Below are 15,135 nucleotides of genomic sequence, written 5' to 3'. Positions count from 1 at the left end.
TACAAGTTTCACTATGATTTTCTTATAAATATTCAAATAACACTAGAGAACTAAGATTACATACTTTAGTAAGATATTATTGAGTTTAATAATGGGGACATGTACCTTGTTCGAAAAATATCAAAGCCTGATAATAGTATACGCTCAGCAACAATTTTGAAGCAGTAACAAGCCTCGTTCGCATCATTTTTCTACTGTCGAAGGACTTGCGAGAATTAATCGTTATTCGCAGCCATCTAACGTTAAACATGACAAACGTCATCAACGTTCATAGCGTCATCTGCGATTGTATCGAGTTGGAAGGTTGGAACTAAATCTGTTCGAGCTCAGCAGAACGATGATACAGCGAAGGTGGTAACAATCTGATCTCGATTGAATCGTGTACGTCGAGTGTTAAAAATCGGGAGGGAAAGTGAGAGGTACTCGTGTTGTGTGTTATTCAACCTGGACACGTCGAACGAAATCACGATTTCGTGAACGCACAGCCGTGACGAGTTAACCCACTGACTGATAAAATGCAGTAAGTTTCAAAAGGTTTTCTCGCGTTATCATTCTATGTAAATGTGTGCTCGTCGTGGTGTGTTCCCTTTGTCGCGTAGCTGTCACTTAAAATTTTTTCGAGTTACCATTTCGATAATGGGAATTTTGTTGAAAACGAATTCAACTTTCCAAGACCTCCCCCAGTTTTTCGTACAATCCGCGAACGCTCGTTTCGCTCTTGACGGGACCGTTTTTATTTGCACACACTTTTGTTTTCGTTTATGCTATATCGCGCGATATTACGTATGTGTACAGCTGTTTAAGCGGAATACGATACATATATCGTTTTGGCGCGCTCGAATATTTCGTACACGCTATCTTTCCTTACTTTATTTCAGTCCGTGGAACCTTCGACTCTTTAGAAAAACAGATTAGATTTCGAGATAACGAAAAAAACTTTTTTGTCGATTATTCGATGCAATGCCGCGAACGATATAGTTTCGAATATATTGCTAAGGCAGATGCTAAGGCAAATATATTCTTTACGTAAGTGATTTAATTTTACTTCGTGAAGAAAGTGAATATGACGTAAAAAAAATAACTGAAACCCGACAGACAATAACCGTCTCTCAGATTGTCGTATGTTATTGATACGCTACTGACGCAACATCGCTTTGTGCTCACCCAACGTTTCGCTCGCATTGTATTTATAAACAATTGATTTACAAAACTATTACAACGGAAATAATTTTGTAAATGAACAATCTGAACTTTATGCATTCGACGAACAAAGTAAAACTATGATTTTTAAAAAATATTTAATAAATAAATATAAATTTTTAATATTGTAATATTAACGTACCTGTGTTAAATGCAAACAATAGCTATTGTATCAGTGTACTTTGCACAGTATACATGACATAAGATACTCGAGTATGATGTAACATTATGTTGCAATCAATAATTTATGAATTGATAATGAACTAGATCTTGTTTTAAAATTGTTGGCTATGAGAACAATAAAATATTATAGTCTTTAACAGTCTGAGCATTGCAGTTTCCTTTGTACTTCTTTAACTGAATAATAATTATTGCTAATTTACAGATATGGAGTCATTCTTGGAATTATTTAACCCAGTAAGTCACAAAGATGCACAAAAGCACATGTGGAATGACTCAGAAAATGAGGGAAATGGAATTTCGGATTGTGAAAATTCAAGCATCGACGATGATCACGAGGAGAGACTACCACCAGAGCCAGAACAGGGGAACGTCGAATATAAGCTAAAATTAATAAATCCCTCTAGTCAACGATTCGAGCATTTAGTGACACAAATGAAGTGGCGTCTAAGAGAAGGACACGGAGAGGCTATTTACCAAATTGGTATGTAACAACTTGTCATTGTAACCCAGGTACGAATACGCATCGCAAAATATATAAACCTTGCGTGTTGTTTGTTAACAGGTGTGGAGGATAATGGTAGGCTGACTGGTTTAACTAGAGAAGACATGAAGGCGTCGTTAAAGACTCTAAACGATATGGCAGCCAGATTAGGTGCTGCAACGAGTATATTACGCGAAAGGCTTGCCAATTCTAAAAATAAAAATAGGTGCGGGCACGGTAACAACAAAGAGGAAAGACGCGTAGCGGAAGTTTTGGTGAAAAAAATAAGGAAGGGGGACAGAGAGGATCAGGACAGTATTGTCGATTTAAGGCTCGCAGTAACCGGTGCGCAGGACGCTGGGAAATCAACTCTCTTAGGTGAGAGGATTAGCAGAGGACATTTAAGGTAGAGAAATATACTTAGAGTTTGCTCTGCTATACTCATTGCTCGTCTAGTTTTTGAAAAATCGACCGAGACGTGTATGTTAATGCGTTCGCAATGTGTACAGGCGTACTGACCCAGGGTGAGTTAGATAATGGTAGAGGAAGGGCGAGACTTAATATGTTACGACATCTTCACGAGATAAAAACGGGTCGTACGTCGTCGATATCCCACGAAATCATAGGGTTTGATAGCGAGGGACACGTCTTGAATTATGCGGAAATGGCGACCGCGGAGGAAATATGCGAGCACGCTTCGAAAGTCGTTACGTTTATAGATTTAGCTGGCCATCGGAAATATTTAAGGACGACGGTGCTCGGTCTCACGGGTATAGTATTTTTCCCTAATTATAGGGTGAACCGCGTGAATTGTTACAAGTTTCACAAGGCTTATTAAAGAACAAACGGATTAAAATTAATTTACATCGACAACGCGGTTCACCCTGTACACAGATTGAATAACACACGGATGGGATTATTTAGGGTTTTACGGTCTTTCAGGATACTCCCCTCACCACGTTATGCTAGTCGTAGCACCGCCAATGAACGAAGCGTCTCAGGAACATATGGCTTTATGTCTAACTCTAGGACTCCCTTTCTTCATAGTCGTAAATAAAATTGACCTCGGTTTTTGTAGTACACCAGAGACGATAAATCAGCTAGAGGGCGCGATTAGCGCGCAGGGCTATTCCAAACAATTAGTAATGTATAACGAGAGTCTAACCGCGTGGGATTACGAGTCCGACATGATACCAGTGTTCAACGTCAGTTGCGTCACTGGCGAGGGTTTAGGTGATTTAACGAATTTCATAAAGAACTTATCACCGTACGATGTGAATTCTACGAATTCAGATTCCGAATCTTGCCTGTTCCAAATCGACGAAACCTTCAGGTAAGCATATAATTTTTACACGGAAGATGGTATTCGTCGCGATTTAAAACTGGATATGTATTTTTTTTTCTCGTTTTCTTACAGGGTAGCAGGACTGAACGAACCTGTTTTAGGCGGATTGCTCGTGAAAGGAGCAATCGCTCCCGGTACTCGATTACTGGTAGGACCTTTGCCAGACGGGGAGTTCAGTCCCGTCAAGGTCGTCAGTTTACATCGCAATAAGGCGCCATGTTGTTTAGTGAGAGCCTCGCAGAGTGCAAGCTTAACGCTAGCACCACCGACAAACAGAGGCCCTCCCCTGCCGCATCTTCGACCTGGAATGGTTTTGGTATCGTTATGGGACCAGCCACACGCGACACTGTTTTTCCAGGTACGTGCCTTTCCTGTTCCTATCGAGTGTAGCTCTATGGCGTAGAGATCGGTTAATTATGCAAATTGTTTAGGCCACTGTATTAATAGTGTACCATGCCACCGCAATATTCTCTGGTTTCCAAACGACAGTGCACGTGGGGAATGTAAGGCAAACGTGCATTATCAAAGGTATAATGGACGCAAACGATAGAGGATTGCAAACAAATGATACAGCTTCTGTGCTGTTCAGGTTTGTCAATCATCCAGAATATCTGCATGTCGGAATGCGATTGTTATTGAGGGAGGGTCGCACCAAAGGGATTGGTAAAATTACGCAGATATTTCCTTTGATAGGTCAACAAAGCGGTATGCAATAATTTAAACAAAATTCCACGTGTAAAAAGTATTAAGCGTTATAGATTGTTTAAAAGGTTGTAAGAAATTTAGTTATTTTAACGCAATACGTAATTGTAATACGTATCTAGTGTAAGTATTTGAAAATTATCAACTCTTTTAAAACAATTTCAGAGGGGTATATACGTTGTCAGTGTTGTGGACAAAATATGAAATAGATTTTTTTTTTTTTGGACATAGCGTGTGTGTATACACATACACATAGATATTTAATTTGATTTTCTGTTCCTTTTTCTCACCTGGGAGAAACTAATCCCAGGTGGATTTAAAACATTGAAAAATATGTTTCGGATTGTTAGGGATTGCGACGCTGCAAAACGAATTTATAATTTAGAAATATTTTTGCTTCGAGCGTCCAAACAACAAGATACTGCTTAAAGAGGAAAGAGACCTTACTGTCTCGTTAAATTTCATTCATCGTCGTGTTATTGTTTCAATATAGTATTTATGCAGTTATCGCTTAGGATTAATCTTATTTCGTATTACGAAGTAAATTATTGCCCAGTTAGTGTGATATTTTGAATAAAAAGAAAATTCTTTGTGAGTACAATCATTAAAATAATGCAATATTTCACCAAAAAAAAAAAATAAATGAAAAGTTAATCTTAAGTGTGAAAAATAAAAGTTTTAAAAGCGTATTGAAACTCGAACGATGCGGAATAAATATTTTTGTAATCGATTACTGTAAGGATCGAATACAATAGTGTTTAGTTCATAGAACTTTTAGAGCCGCAAGATTTTCTCTACCGTTAACAAATTACAGTCAACCTTCCTATAAATAAATTTATTCCAAATATTTTTGACGATCTTGAGAGTTTGTACATTAAAATTGATATGTATAAAAATTCAACAGTTTAATAAAACGGTCTCGAACTTTGGCCTATTTCCAAGGCACTACTGTATTATGTCACAGTATAGACGGAGAATTTCCTGCCCATTTTTGACGAAAATAGTGTGATGGAACTATTCGCGCTATGTGAGGATTATCGAAGTTTATATAAGACGTGTTAAATGGAAACCGTGTTGCAGGAACATCATGTAACAGGGGGACTATTGCAACTTGCGTACTGTGTTATATCGAAATTGTGATTTCAGAGTAGCATACTATAAGAGGATTGACTGTACCGTATCTTGGAAAAGCTACTTAATTACAGACGGTTGTACTTACAGGTATATTAAAAATTGAAAAAAAAAAAGAAGCCTTTAATATTATCTGAAAGTTACATGTTCTGTAAAAACATATATATCGACGCGTTATGTTGTAAATTATTACACAGCCGTCCAAAGTAAGATCTCCAAATTTATTTCTATTAAATCTCGATTGCAACATTGTATTATAAACTGTAAAGTACCTTGAATAAAACAAAAGATTTACATATCTAAACGCAATGAATTTCCTTGCATGCTTTGATAAAACTTTAAATTAATTTTAAAGTATGGCGGCAATGGTCACTCGTGAAATTAAATCAGAGAAAAATGACCATCAACGTGTGCTCTAAATATGACTTTTAATGTTAAGTCGTCATTAACAACACTTGTAATTATAAAACGTTTATTTATCACGATTATATAAAATCATTCTCTTAATAACTTACAGTAAATAGTGCTAGAATTTGCTTTTAACGATGCAACATTAAATTGCACGTGGATTAACATATGGACAGCGTTAAGTATCAAGAAAATACTGTTTCGTTAGGAATACAGATTCACCTTCAATAAATCGTTACAGCGCGATTAAATAGTAGCAGAATAGCATATTATACTCCGAGCTTGTAGTGATTCAAGGAAAACGATATAAATAAGTCGTACACAAACATTCACATTATCCTCTCATCGTATTCTGCACCCAGTCGAGCAAGTTTTGTTTAATCCTCGCACGATCTACGTTTACTCATTCAGAAATGGGGTGAATACGGTATCGTTACTATTCATACCGGATAAATAAAGTATTATTTTGTATCAAACTGTTTTGATACCTGCACGAAAGTATCGATACGCATCAATTTCCTATACCAATACTTTTGCAATGAACACATATCAACGTCAATACTGCGTGAACTGAATTAGTACCGATACTATTGTAAATGCATTGAAAATAAGAAACAAAATCTAGTCGATACGAAATAAACAGTTTGCAACTTTAAGTAAGTAGTTTTAATGATTAGATTTTGTTTCTTACGATATATTTACAATAATAGCGATAGTTACTAGGTATCCAATGGTATTAGAATCAACCAGTATTCAAAAAGTATCGGTATATCGTAACCTGACAAGTACCCGAGATTTCGATATCTTTCGATAGTCTCCATTAAGTAGTTACGCCACCGTCGCGGTGAAAAAGATTCAAAAAATTTTGGAATTAAAAAATTAATAATACTGTGCAACTTTGAATTTTCAAATACTGTTGAGATCAACACACATCTAAGGGCGTATTTGTAGAACAGCCCTTCGATATCGAAACTTATTGTTTCATTCATAGCGTTATATTATCGTTCTAAAATAAATTTCCAAAGGTACGTACCCACTGTTGTTGTCGCTGTCGAGGTGGCGTAATCTCTCAAATACTTTGGTATCGAATTGCTTGCGTATGATCAGTATGTATCGTATCAGTCGCATAACTAGTTAATCACCCGCATGACCAGCAGCGTGTCCATGAAAACAGATGCATACACGGTCGAAGCTATGACGGCAATAGTAAACAGTATTAATTAAAAGCTAAGAATTTCCTCTGCGCGATTAACTCTCTTCCGCAGTCCTGTGGCGCTCGGTAATCGAGAAGATCACGGATTACGTCGCGACGTAGTTCGGAGTAGGAGCGTTCACCGTGCCCCAGAAGAGTATTAGCCCCGTGGTGTCGTGTCTGATAAAGAATAAGAAAGGTCGATTCGCCACCAGCCTCTTCTGATTTCCATCGCGGTCCAACAGCACCGCTGTAACGGCCGCTGCCTCTGTGCCCTTCTCCGTGATGTCGATTTCCACCTTGTGCAAAACGTCAGACGCGTATAGATGCGGGTTCAGCAAGGTGGCGCTATTCCTGAGCTCGTCCAGCCCGTACGACGGGAAATCGCGACGTTTGATAAAGTCTAGGAAGTCCTGATCGATCGGTCTGCTCTGCCTCCTGTTCCTCTTCCGTTCACCATCTTGGAAACGGTACTTGTTCCCTTCGAGACTCACCACCTTGACGTTCTCAGCTTCAGATCCCTCCACTTTGTAAGACTCCTTGCCCTTTAACGTGTCCCTGGAATCGCGAGGCTTTCGAGACTTGATAGAGAACCCGGTGGACCATTGTTCCACGGTGTAACCGCGAGACTTGTCCTCGTACGTGAAGTAGTTCCTCCGCACCATGTGATCCGGTTTGTTCTTCCCGTCGATTCGCGAAGTGATTCTCGGGTTGTCCGTCGAGGACATTCTTCCTCCGAGTCCTTGAGACACGAGACTCAAGTCCGCCGTTCTCTGATCGAACAGGGACGTGAGGCCCAAGTTCGCGAGCGTCGACCTCAAGCTGAGGCTGCTCGACAGCTTCATTCGCGGCATACCGATTATACAGGTCTCGTTCTTCATGTTCCTTATCAGGTTCTCGATTATGTCGACGGTTAATCGATTTTGGAAACTGCGCAGGGCCTTTGCGCCTTTGGCTGCCGGCAGGATCACGTACATCGAGATCTGAGAAGGTTGCGATTTTATGTCTTGTTTACAGTCATAATATTTGCTTCAAATCATAACTTTGTTCAAATTTAATTAACAAAATAAAAGTAATTGGGTATCTTGGATTACTCACTTCACGGTCCTTGTAGGGAAGGCCAAGGATCTTAGCACCCAATTGTTTGTCTTCGTAGAAGGGAAATGGCCCCCCGTTGTACATCATGTCGATACCGATCGATTCATTCGGTTCGATGAAAAACGGTTTCCTGAACGTGCAATAAATAAATATAAATTACTGTGCAAAGGACGATAAAAATTCTTTGCAAATACTGGAAGCTAATGTCGAACAATTTATTTTCGTGGACGACCTTTAAATTATTTCGAGCATAATTAAACAGTTCGAGCGAACAGGTTCTCGTGTTCTCGAGAATCGAAAAAAAACTGAACCTTTTAGTGGCCCCTTGCAAAAAATGCTGGTTCCATTCTCCGTTAAAATACAGCGCCGATAAGAGGATGACGGTCGTCATTGGATTAGGCGCGTCGTTCAGGATGCTCGTGATCTTTCCCATCGTTTTCTGTTTCACCCACGCGTTTATCAGCTCCTGCGACAGTCTTCCGCTCCTGGCGAAGTCCACGTTTATCACCTCGGTGTCGTAGACGTTTTGACTGAGCGACTTGAATTGCGGGAGTATCGGATATCCGTCCTATCATCAAATTATTCAAAATGTTTGTGAGTATTTGGTATCATAATGCTTCTTCTGCGACAGCTTCGAATAAAATGGAATCAGATTTTAATACGAAGCTGATGGCTTTCAGGTTCCCAAATGCATATGTCTCAAAGTGTTTCAAGAAACAGATCTTCGATTCCTCGAGGAAGATGATACTCTACCTGCACAAACGCTGCTGTGGCGATGTCCACGCGAGGCCCGGACGATCCTGCTATTTTACTGTGTAGCTGGGTTAACAGTACACCGAACATCTGATGGACGACCTCCGAGTTCCGCGAGACGTCGACTCCGCCCTCCAGACCAAGGACCCTGGACACCTCGTCGAAGGTTCTGCCAGCAGAACCCGCGAGAACGATCGCCAGTGTCGTCGCCAGGCTGATCGGCGAGAAAACGATGTTGTCTCGCTGGTCGATCATCGACATGCTTCGAGTTTTGTAGATTTCTCTCTCCATGTCCAGCGCGAATTTCGTCACGCCTTTAACGATGATATCGTTCACCTACGATAGTTCGAACGATCATGTCTAATTATCTCTGGAGGTAATGAATTCTGAGGATTTAATGAATTCTACTTAAAACTGTAAGTCTCGATCAGATACTCAACGAACACCTAACTGCTGGATGTGACTGACCGTTCCTTTTGAACGACAAACTTCCCCGATCTTTGTACGGACATGAATTCACAGATAACAATTTTTTGTGACAGATGCAAAGCTGATTTGAAAGTTTCGGAATAAATATGCATCCACGATGCGTCATCGTCAAAGAAACAAAGAAAAAAATACTCGATAATTATGAGCTACTTCCTCGATCCACATTATGCAATCGTTCTTGAAATCGAGCCTCCGTTTCTGAGGATTTTAAACCTCTTGTGCTAGGTTGTAACAACGATAATTAGTATTCTCCCTAGTGCTAGAGCGTTAGAAAATGTTTAAGAATCGTTTTAATAATGCCATAAAGCTTGCATCATTTGTGAAGAATCTCTTCGGCACAACTCATACTTTACGAACTTGAACGATTCGTTAACAGATCCAGCGATTATGTCTCAAAGATCCTGTTAACACCTTTCACTAAACATTCTGAAGAGTGCTTACGTGATCACCCCAGTCCTGCAGCGGATTCTCGGTGGATTTTGAATCTACCTGCGGTTGCGATGAACTGACTGCAATCTCTTGAGGAACGTAGATAGTTTGTTCCGGTGGTAGCGGGTACGACGGCATACTTTGCGCGTTCCTCATCACGGAAGGCCTCGATTGACGGCCAGGTGTCGTATAAATATTCGGAGGTAGGACCGTCGAGGTCTTCATCCGCTCGTACTCGTCCGGGTAGATCAGTTGGGCGGAACTGCAGGCCAACAGGCCAAAGAACACCAACGCGATCGCCATTTCTGTAACAACAGCGAGTACAATAATTGAATGTGTTGATCAGAAGTAAACCAGCATTGCGTTTCTGTAAAGATACGGGCTGTATCTTCTACGTTCCATTATTGCCCTGTGGGAATACGCGACGTTAATTTCCTATTTAAGCGCGTTATCATAGTTTTCCATGCGCTCAGCAATGCCTGCAAACTTTTTAGTTATCGCGAGTACGAAAACTGAACCGGGGTCGTGTCACGATAATAAACTGTTTCATGGTCTGCGTTACGCTTTTCAAGCGTGGAATCAACCAAATCCTAAGCTCCTAATTTCAGTAATAATTCTATTAATTACTTTGCAAAGACTAGACTACTCTGAGTCGGTTTATCTCAACTAAAGATAGAGCAGCTCAGACTAGCGTTTGTTATCTTCAGTAAGGTCAGATTAACCTGGGTCAGTTTGTCTATCAGGGTTCGATTAGGGTTACTATTAGGATCAGGACTATTAGGAGCTTGATCTCTGCTAGGATTAGATTATTCTAGATCAGTATCTCTAAGGTCAGACTCAAGTTAGCCACTTTATCTCTACAAAGGCTGGACTAGTTCAGGTTTCTCTTTGCTGTAATATTTCAAAATAATCGACTTTTTATAATGTATAGAAAAATAATAATAAAAATAGAAAAAAAGTGTGTGACTATGGAAGTATTTTGAAGCGTAAAAACAATTATGGCATGACAATGCCAAGTGGCATTACAGTCATTAACGATTGTGAAAGCAATGGCGCTAATCTCCATCAGGCAAAGACCGAAACGCAGTTCCAATTCACTAAAACGTCGTGCTTCGTTCGTCAATGTGAACAACGAGGATATAATACGTTTCCCGTGTCCAACCGAACGAACAATAAGTATCGACTAGTGTGCGGCGGTTTTATGGCTACGCGGACGCTGCGAACGCGTCACTGATCACTGTAGGTGGCAATGTTGTGGTAGTGTACGATCATCCAGCGGGGAAAACCCACTATCGAATGTCACCCAACGTTAACTCTGCACGAGATTGATCGTGAGACGAGAGGAAACGCGTCCCGAAAAGATACACGACCCGTGACTGCTTAAAGTGCAATAAACGTTCCGCTAATGCGTAATAGAAACTACATTTGTTCGACGATTTTAAGATGACATTAACACGTTTATTGCTAGACCAAAAGATACAATTTGATTCGAAATGATACAGTTGCATGTAGGTACACGCGCTACCTTATTTGCTTATACCAGTTCTTGCGTGGTGCACCTTGTATAGGGACGTAAGAGGTCAAGGTTCTCGAGAGGTGTCAAGATCGAGGCGCAAGGGATAGCTCTAAAAGGAAATCGGCACGTTACGACATGAGATCGCAAGAAAATGTGCAGATAGCTATTGCAACTCCACGTGGTATTCAACGTGTCAGGTCATTCGTAAAGGTTAAACCACTTGTAGTCGTGTCCACGATGTGTCGTACATCTGTTGAGTTGCAACAACTGCCTTTGTACTTAATCAATGACTTTATAATAATCATGAGGTAATGAACGAGTAGTAACTTAATAAAATATTTGAAACGAACAAAATGAACTCTAAAGAATTGATTTACATCACTGTCTAAGACTATCGGTGATCCTTGGGGAGCCTCGATTGTTCAAGGACTATAATTACACCCGGAGCTATCTCTAGTTGCTTATCGTGTCTTAGGGGGGAAAAATAGCTTTCCAATAAATTCTCAGCTGCATCGAACACAGCCGTAGGAATTCCCTGAAGATCACAAGCTCGATGACCCTACATTACAGGTTTAGTCATCGTGCGGTGCATTCGCGAGGGTCGTTGCTGGACGCTATCATTGAGCAAGAATCTCGAACGAAGACAGAGGGGTGATAGTTATGGAAAAGAAACAACGATGCTTGATTAATCGCGTTGTAAATTGCTTTAGCGTCGCCGACGATCTTATCGCGCATCAGCTGTCGCCATAAAGATGCTAACTCGATTCAACTCGTATTTCGGTTATAAACGATTACCTTCCGTTGATTTTCACCGCTTCTATTTGCTAGTTTTACGGCCTCATTGCGTGATACAACCTTGATTTAATTGAATGATATTAAAAGGAACTTCAAAAATTAAGATTAAATTAAAACAGTACTCGAGGGAAGTATGAAAGTAAGGTACAAATTGGTCAATGAAACACCTTATGTAAACAGGACTTTCAGTGATCAATACATAGCCACTCAACGACGAGAGTTATTACAAAGATATTTTTGCAAGCAGGCGTTATTAAATGAATTAAGATTGTCAAGAATGACTACGTTCGAAACTCGTGTTCCTTTGATTACTCAATAATCATGGTTGGAGAACAATAAACAGCCAAATTGATCCGAATTATATCCCAATTACGAGGATCGCCCTTGAGCCGGCTTTTGTCTAAAGGCGTCGCGAATCAAGCCGTCATTACGCGTTTCTTTGGAGAAAATTACGTTTAGCGTGGCGATAATCGCGAGCAAAGTTGTGTGAGTCCTCACGGAACTGGTTCCGCGAACGTACAACGTCGAGGGGCCATGGAATTTGCATCCACGTGCCAGAACGTGCATTGCTCGAGAAACAAAACGAAATCAACGGAGAATATCGCGTCGCATTTTTTCAGAGGGAGAAAACAAAAAAATTTTAATTCGTGGAACGTCCCAAACGTCGTCAAAACCACATAAAACCCGTAATCTTACGATCTAAACTCGTTTTACCAAATTGTTACGTTCGCGAAATTTCGCAAAATATTCTCTGCATAACGACTCTCCAAATTTCACCGGTTTCGAACTTTCAAAACATAATGACATGCAGTGTCTGTTACGAGTTAATCTAAAATAATCATTCGTTAAATGTTTCTGCGCATCCTTGAATTCCTGACCTCCCTCAAATAACGCGAACTCTCTGATATAATTGCATTAGCAGTGTTTGGAGAAGCAACAATATTCAAATATTTGTTTGGTTCTTATAAAAAATGTTTAATTTCTCTAAGCATGCCATTACCGATATCATCCTTTGCCAAACGTTTCAATTGAAGTCAAAGGATTCTAATTCATAAATTTCATAATTTTTAAAATTTTTTAAAAATGAATTTTATTGTTCCCGTCTATGACATATACTCGAGCGTTGAGTTTACCTTTTCCAGCTTCTTCCGTCGCGAATCTCGTTTAGCTAGTGTCTCATCCAAGTCTTCGATGTATCTTCGAACACACCGGGAGCGTGTATTCTTTCAATTCCACTCAAACACCGCGATTCACCGATCGAGGATCGCTTGGATCTCGGTTGGACCGTTATTCGTCGAGCGTCGGTTATCGCGATAAATTTTCGAACGGAACTGTCAAACGCGCTGGAGGGACTCGCGTTTATCCTGAGCAGGAACTGTCGCGGTCTCTACGTCCGTATCGATCAACAGCCACGGCGCGACTGACTTCACTGACTCACACTTTGGGCTCCGTTTGTGCTTTGCTCGGTATCGTATTTACCGCATTTCTCCCTGCCGCTTCTCCGTGAGATGGTCATCCGGGTCGTGAGCGCGAAAGCAACCGTGTACAGGTCGTTACAAGGGTCGCCTACGTGATCCAGATATCGACTGTTACGATGACCGTGTCCGTAGAGGGATTATAAAGTCGACCAACCGGATTCCCCAAGAGATTAAGTCTTTGGAATACGTAGCTCGTTGTTTGGATTCGGGAGATATTGGCCGCTTCCGGGGAACGCGCGTTTGTTTTGATAGTTGACGCGCTCTTCGAGAGCTTGGAAGATGGATTTTCCCGACCGTCGATTTTTAGAACTTAGGACATTGCCAGGGAGAGAATCAGACGTATTAGTTTAGAATTTGCATCGATTTTAACAAAAAATCAATATTGATCAATGGAAACGTTAAGAATATACAGAATTGTTGTGTTCATTGTTTTAACATTACGAGAATTTAATCTAGAGGTCAAAAGAAATTTTATATAAAGTTTAATTGTTTAAGTTCAATCAATCATTTTGAAATCAGATTTTATAAATAGTACGACACAGAATATAGATTGCAAACATTAACTATACTAACCACGTAAACACAATCGACCTTCTACGTGCTGCATTACTTATTTTATTCAATATACATATTTCTCTTTGACTCTGAAATTTATATTTCTTCCCCCTTCTGTCGACACACGTTGAAGGGGATTCAAGTTAGCACAGATACATGGAATTCCCCCGAGCACTGACTTATGGAGTATGGTTTAACCTTTATAATTCTACTGGTACGTCGGAATGTACAGGGTGGAAAGAAATGTTTCGTGCAATAATTGACTTTTACTCAACCTTGACCTCAAAATTCAAGGTCAAGTTTTGTTTTAATCGCATCGTATTCTACTTGTTACACGGTTCACATTTGCCAAAAGAACCATATGGTACAAACTGACCGTTTCCCTAAAAAATGGTGACAAAGTTTTGTTATTGTTTGACCGAGTAAAATTAAGCCACGACATAAAAAAAGATGATCTAAGCGGCTGAAAAATGTCAGATAATGTAGTGTAATTATAGACATTTAGTTTAGTCTATCCTTCAGCGATAACACGTTGCAAACAAAATATGCATTGTTAAGATTAATGGTGCAAAATGTTTCCCGGTAACTGGTGCATTGAAACTTGCTACCTGTGTCAACAATGACGTATATGGAAGGAAGCTAAAGTTAACAATGAGGAATAATTTTCTTAGAAAATACATTTTTTCGATTGTAAGTAGCTGTTTGATAAGAATTTCTGAGTTATTATCTGCGTCAGTGAACCAGATATAGTCTATTCAAATAGTGACACACCTAGCCCTGCGATTACGTTCGCATCGATGAATAGTCTGCCTGTAGAGTGAATTTCTATAAATTTCGCAATTTTCACAAATGTGAATTCTTTCTTCAAATGACTCTGGTATGTTGACTTTCGTGTATTATTCATCAGTTTCACGAGAAGGTCGAAAGAGATAATTTCACTTTCTACAGTCGGTTCCACGACCCCTAAAAAAGAGACATGCAAAATTAGAGTTCGAAATTGGCTATCGTCGATTAAATTCCCGCGGTTGCCAATTAACCACATAGTAAAAATTCTCAAATAAATGATTAATTGCATGGATCATTTCTCTTCGATTAAAAGCGCCTACATTGTCGCGGAACGTAACAAGGTTTTGTTCGTCGATAAATCGACTCGCCTCGTACACAATTGCAGCGATACGATCTGGGGAAAGATAATGGTAATGATTTACGCAAAGATATAAATAGCATATCGATTGAATATGCGCTTCCAGTGAAATTATGGCAGACTATTGGAGGAAAACAGGGAATTTCCATAATTTAGTTTCAATGAAAAGCACAAGTATACATTTTGCTTGTCATGTTCCAAACAAACGGTCCTGCGTGACGAAATGGCGTAGCGCG

General features: G+C 39.9%; 2 protein-coding genes across 5 annotated transcripts; one reads left to right on the top strand and one right to left on the bottom strand.

Annotated features, from left to right (window-relative positions):
- Positions 1–141: 141 nt before the first annotated feature.
- On the top strand, positions 142–5,254 carry LOC122396116 (GTP-binding protein 2). Of its 3 annotated transcripts, none has more exons than XM_043394245.1 (7): positions 142–520; positions 1,586–1,864; positions 1,946–2,242; positions 2,374–2,634; positions 2,807–3,197; positions 3,282–3,567; positions 3,641–5,250. In XM_043394245.1, the coding sequence occupies exons 2-7, from the start codon at positions 1,588–1,590 to the stop codon at positions 3,923–3,925; spliced, it is 1,797 nt and encodes a 598-aa protein (XP_043250180.1). In that variant the 5' UTR covers positions 142–520; positions 1,586–1,587; the 3' UTR covers positions 3,926–5,250. The 3 variants fall into 3 exon arrangements, with proteins under 3 accessions (XP_043250180.1, XP_043250181.1, XP_043250179.1); XM_043394246.1 differs by lacking the exon at positions 142–520 and adding an exon at positions 740–763 and having other exon boundaries at positions 1,585–1,864; positions 3,641–5,254; XM_043394244.1 differs by lacking the exon at positions 142–520 and adding an exon at positions 823–1,026 and having other exon boundaries at positions 3,641–5,254.
- Positions 5,255–5,552: 298 nt separating this feature from the next.
- LOC122396115 (leukocyte elastase inhibitor-like) lies at positions 5,553–13,186 on the bottom strand. Of its 2 annotated transcripts, none has more exons than XM_043394241.1 (6): positions 12,856–13,186; positions 9,424–9,716; positions 8,494–8,829; positions 8,052–8,308; positions 7,741–7,870; positions 5,553–7,625 (listed from the first exon to the last, which is right to left on the bottom strand). In XM_043394241.1, exons 2-6 carry the CDS (start codon positions 9,712–9,714, stop codon positions 6,750–6,752), a joined length of 1,890 nt encoding a protein of 629 aa, XP_043250176.1. In that variant the 5' UTR covers positions 9,715–9,716; positions 12,856–13,186; the 3' UTR covers positions 5,553–6,749. The 2 variants fall into 2 exon arrangements, with proteins under 2 accessions (XP_043250176.1, XP_043250178.1); XM_043394243.1 differs by having other exon boundaries at positions 9,472–9,716.
- Positions 13,187–15,135: the final 1,949 nt, after the last annotated feature.

The sequence above is a fragment of the Colletes gigas genome, unplaced genomic scaffold, assembly GCF_013123115.1.
Source record: "Colletes gigas isolate AHSC1104 unplaced genomic scaffold, ASM1312311v1 Colletes_gigas_Sc00007, whole genome shotgun sequence".
Classification (NCBI taxonomy): domain Eukaryota; kingdom Metazoa; phylum Arthropoda; class Insecta; order Hymenoptera; family Colletidae; genus Colletes; species Colletes gigas.
This window is presented reverse-complemented; position numbering and strand designations above follow the sequence as displayed.

Bases quoted from the DNA above. Each gene is read 5' to 3' on its own strand.
- LOC122396116 (XM_043394244.1), top strand. From the start codon at position 1,002: ATGCTAAGGCAAATATATTCTTTAC. The intron at 1,027-1,585 runs GTAAGTGATTTA...GCTAATTTACAG, and splicing joins AAGGCAAATATATTCTTTAC to ATATGGAGTCATTCTTGGAA. The intron at 2,243-2,373 runs GTGAGAGGATTA...CAATGTGTACAG, and splicing joins TGGGAAATCAACTCTCTTAG to GCGTACTGACCCAGGGTGAG.
- LOC122396115 (XM_043394241.1), bottom strand. From the start codon at position 9,714: ATGGCGATCGCGTTGGTGTTCTTTGGCCTGTTGGCCTGCAGTTCCGCC. The intron at 8,830-9,423 runs GTAAGCACTCTT...GAACTATCGTAG, and splicing joins TGCAGGACTGGGGTGATCAC to GTGAACGATATCATCGTTAA. The intron at 7,871-8,051 runs GTTCAGTTTTTT...TTGCACGTTCAG, and splicing joins TTGCAAGGGGCCACTAAAAG to GAAACCGTTTTTCATCGAAC.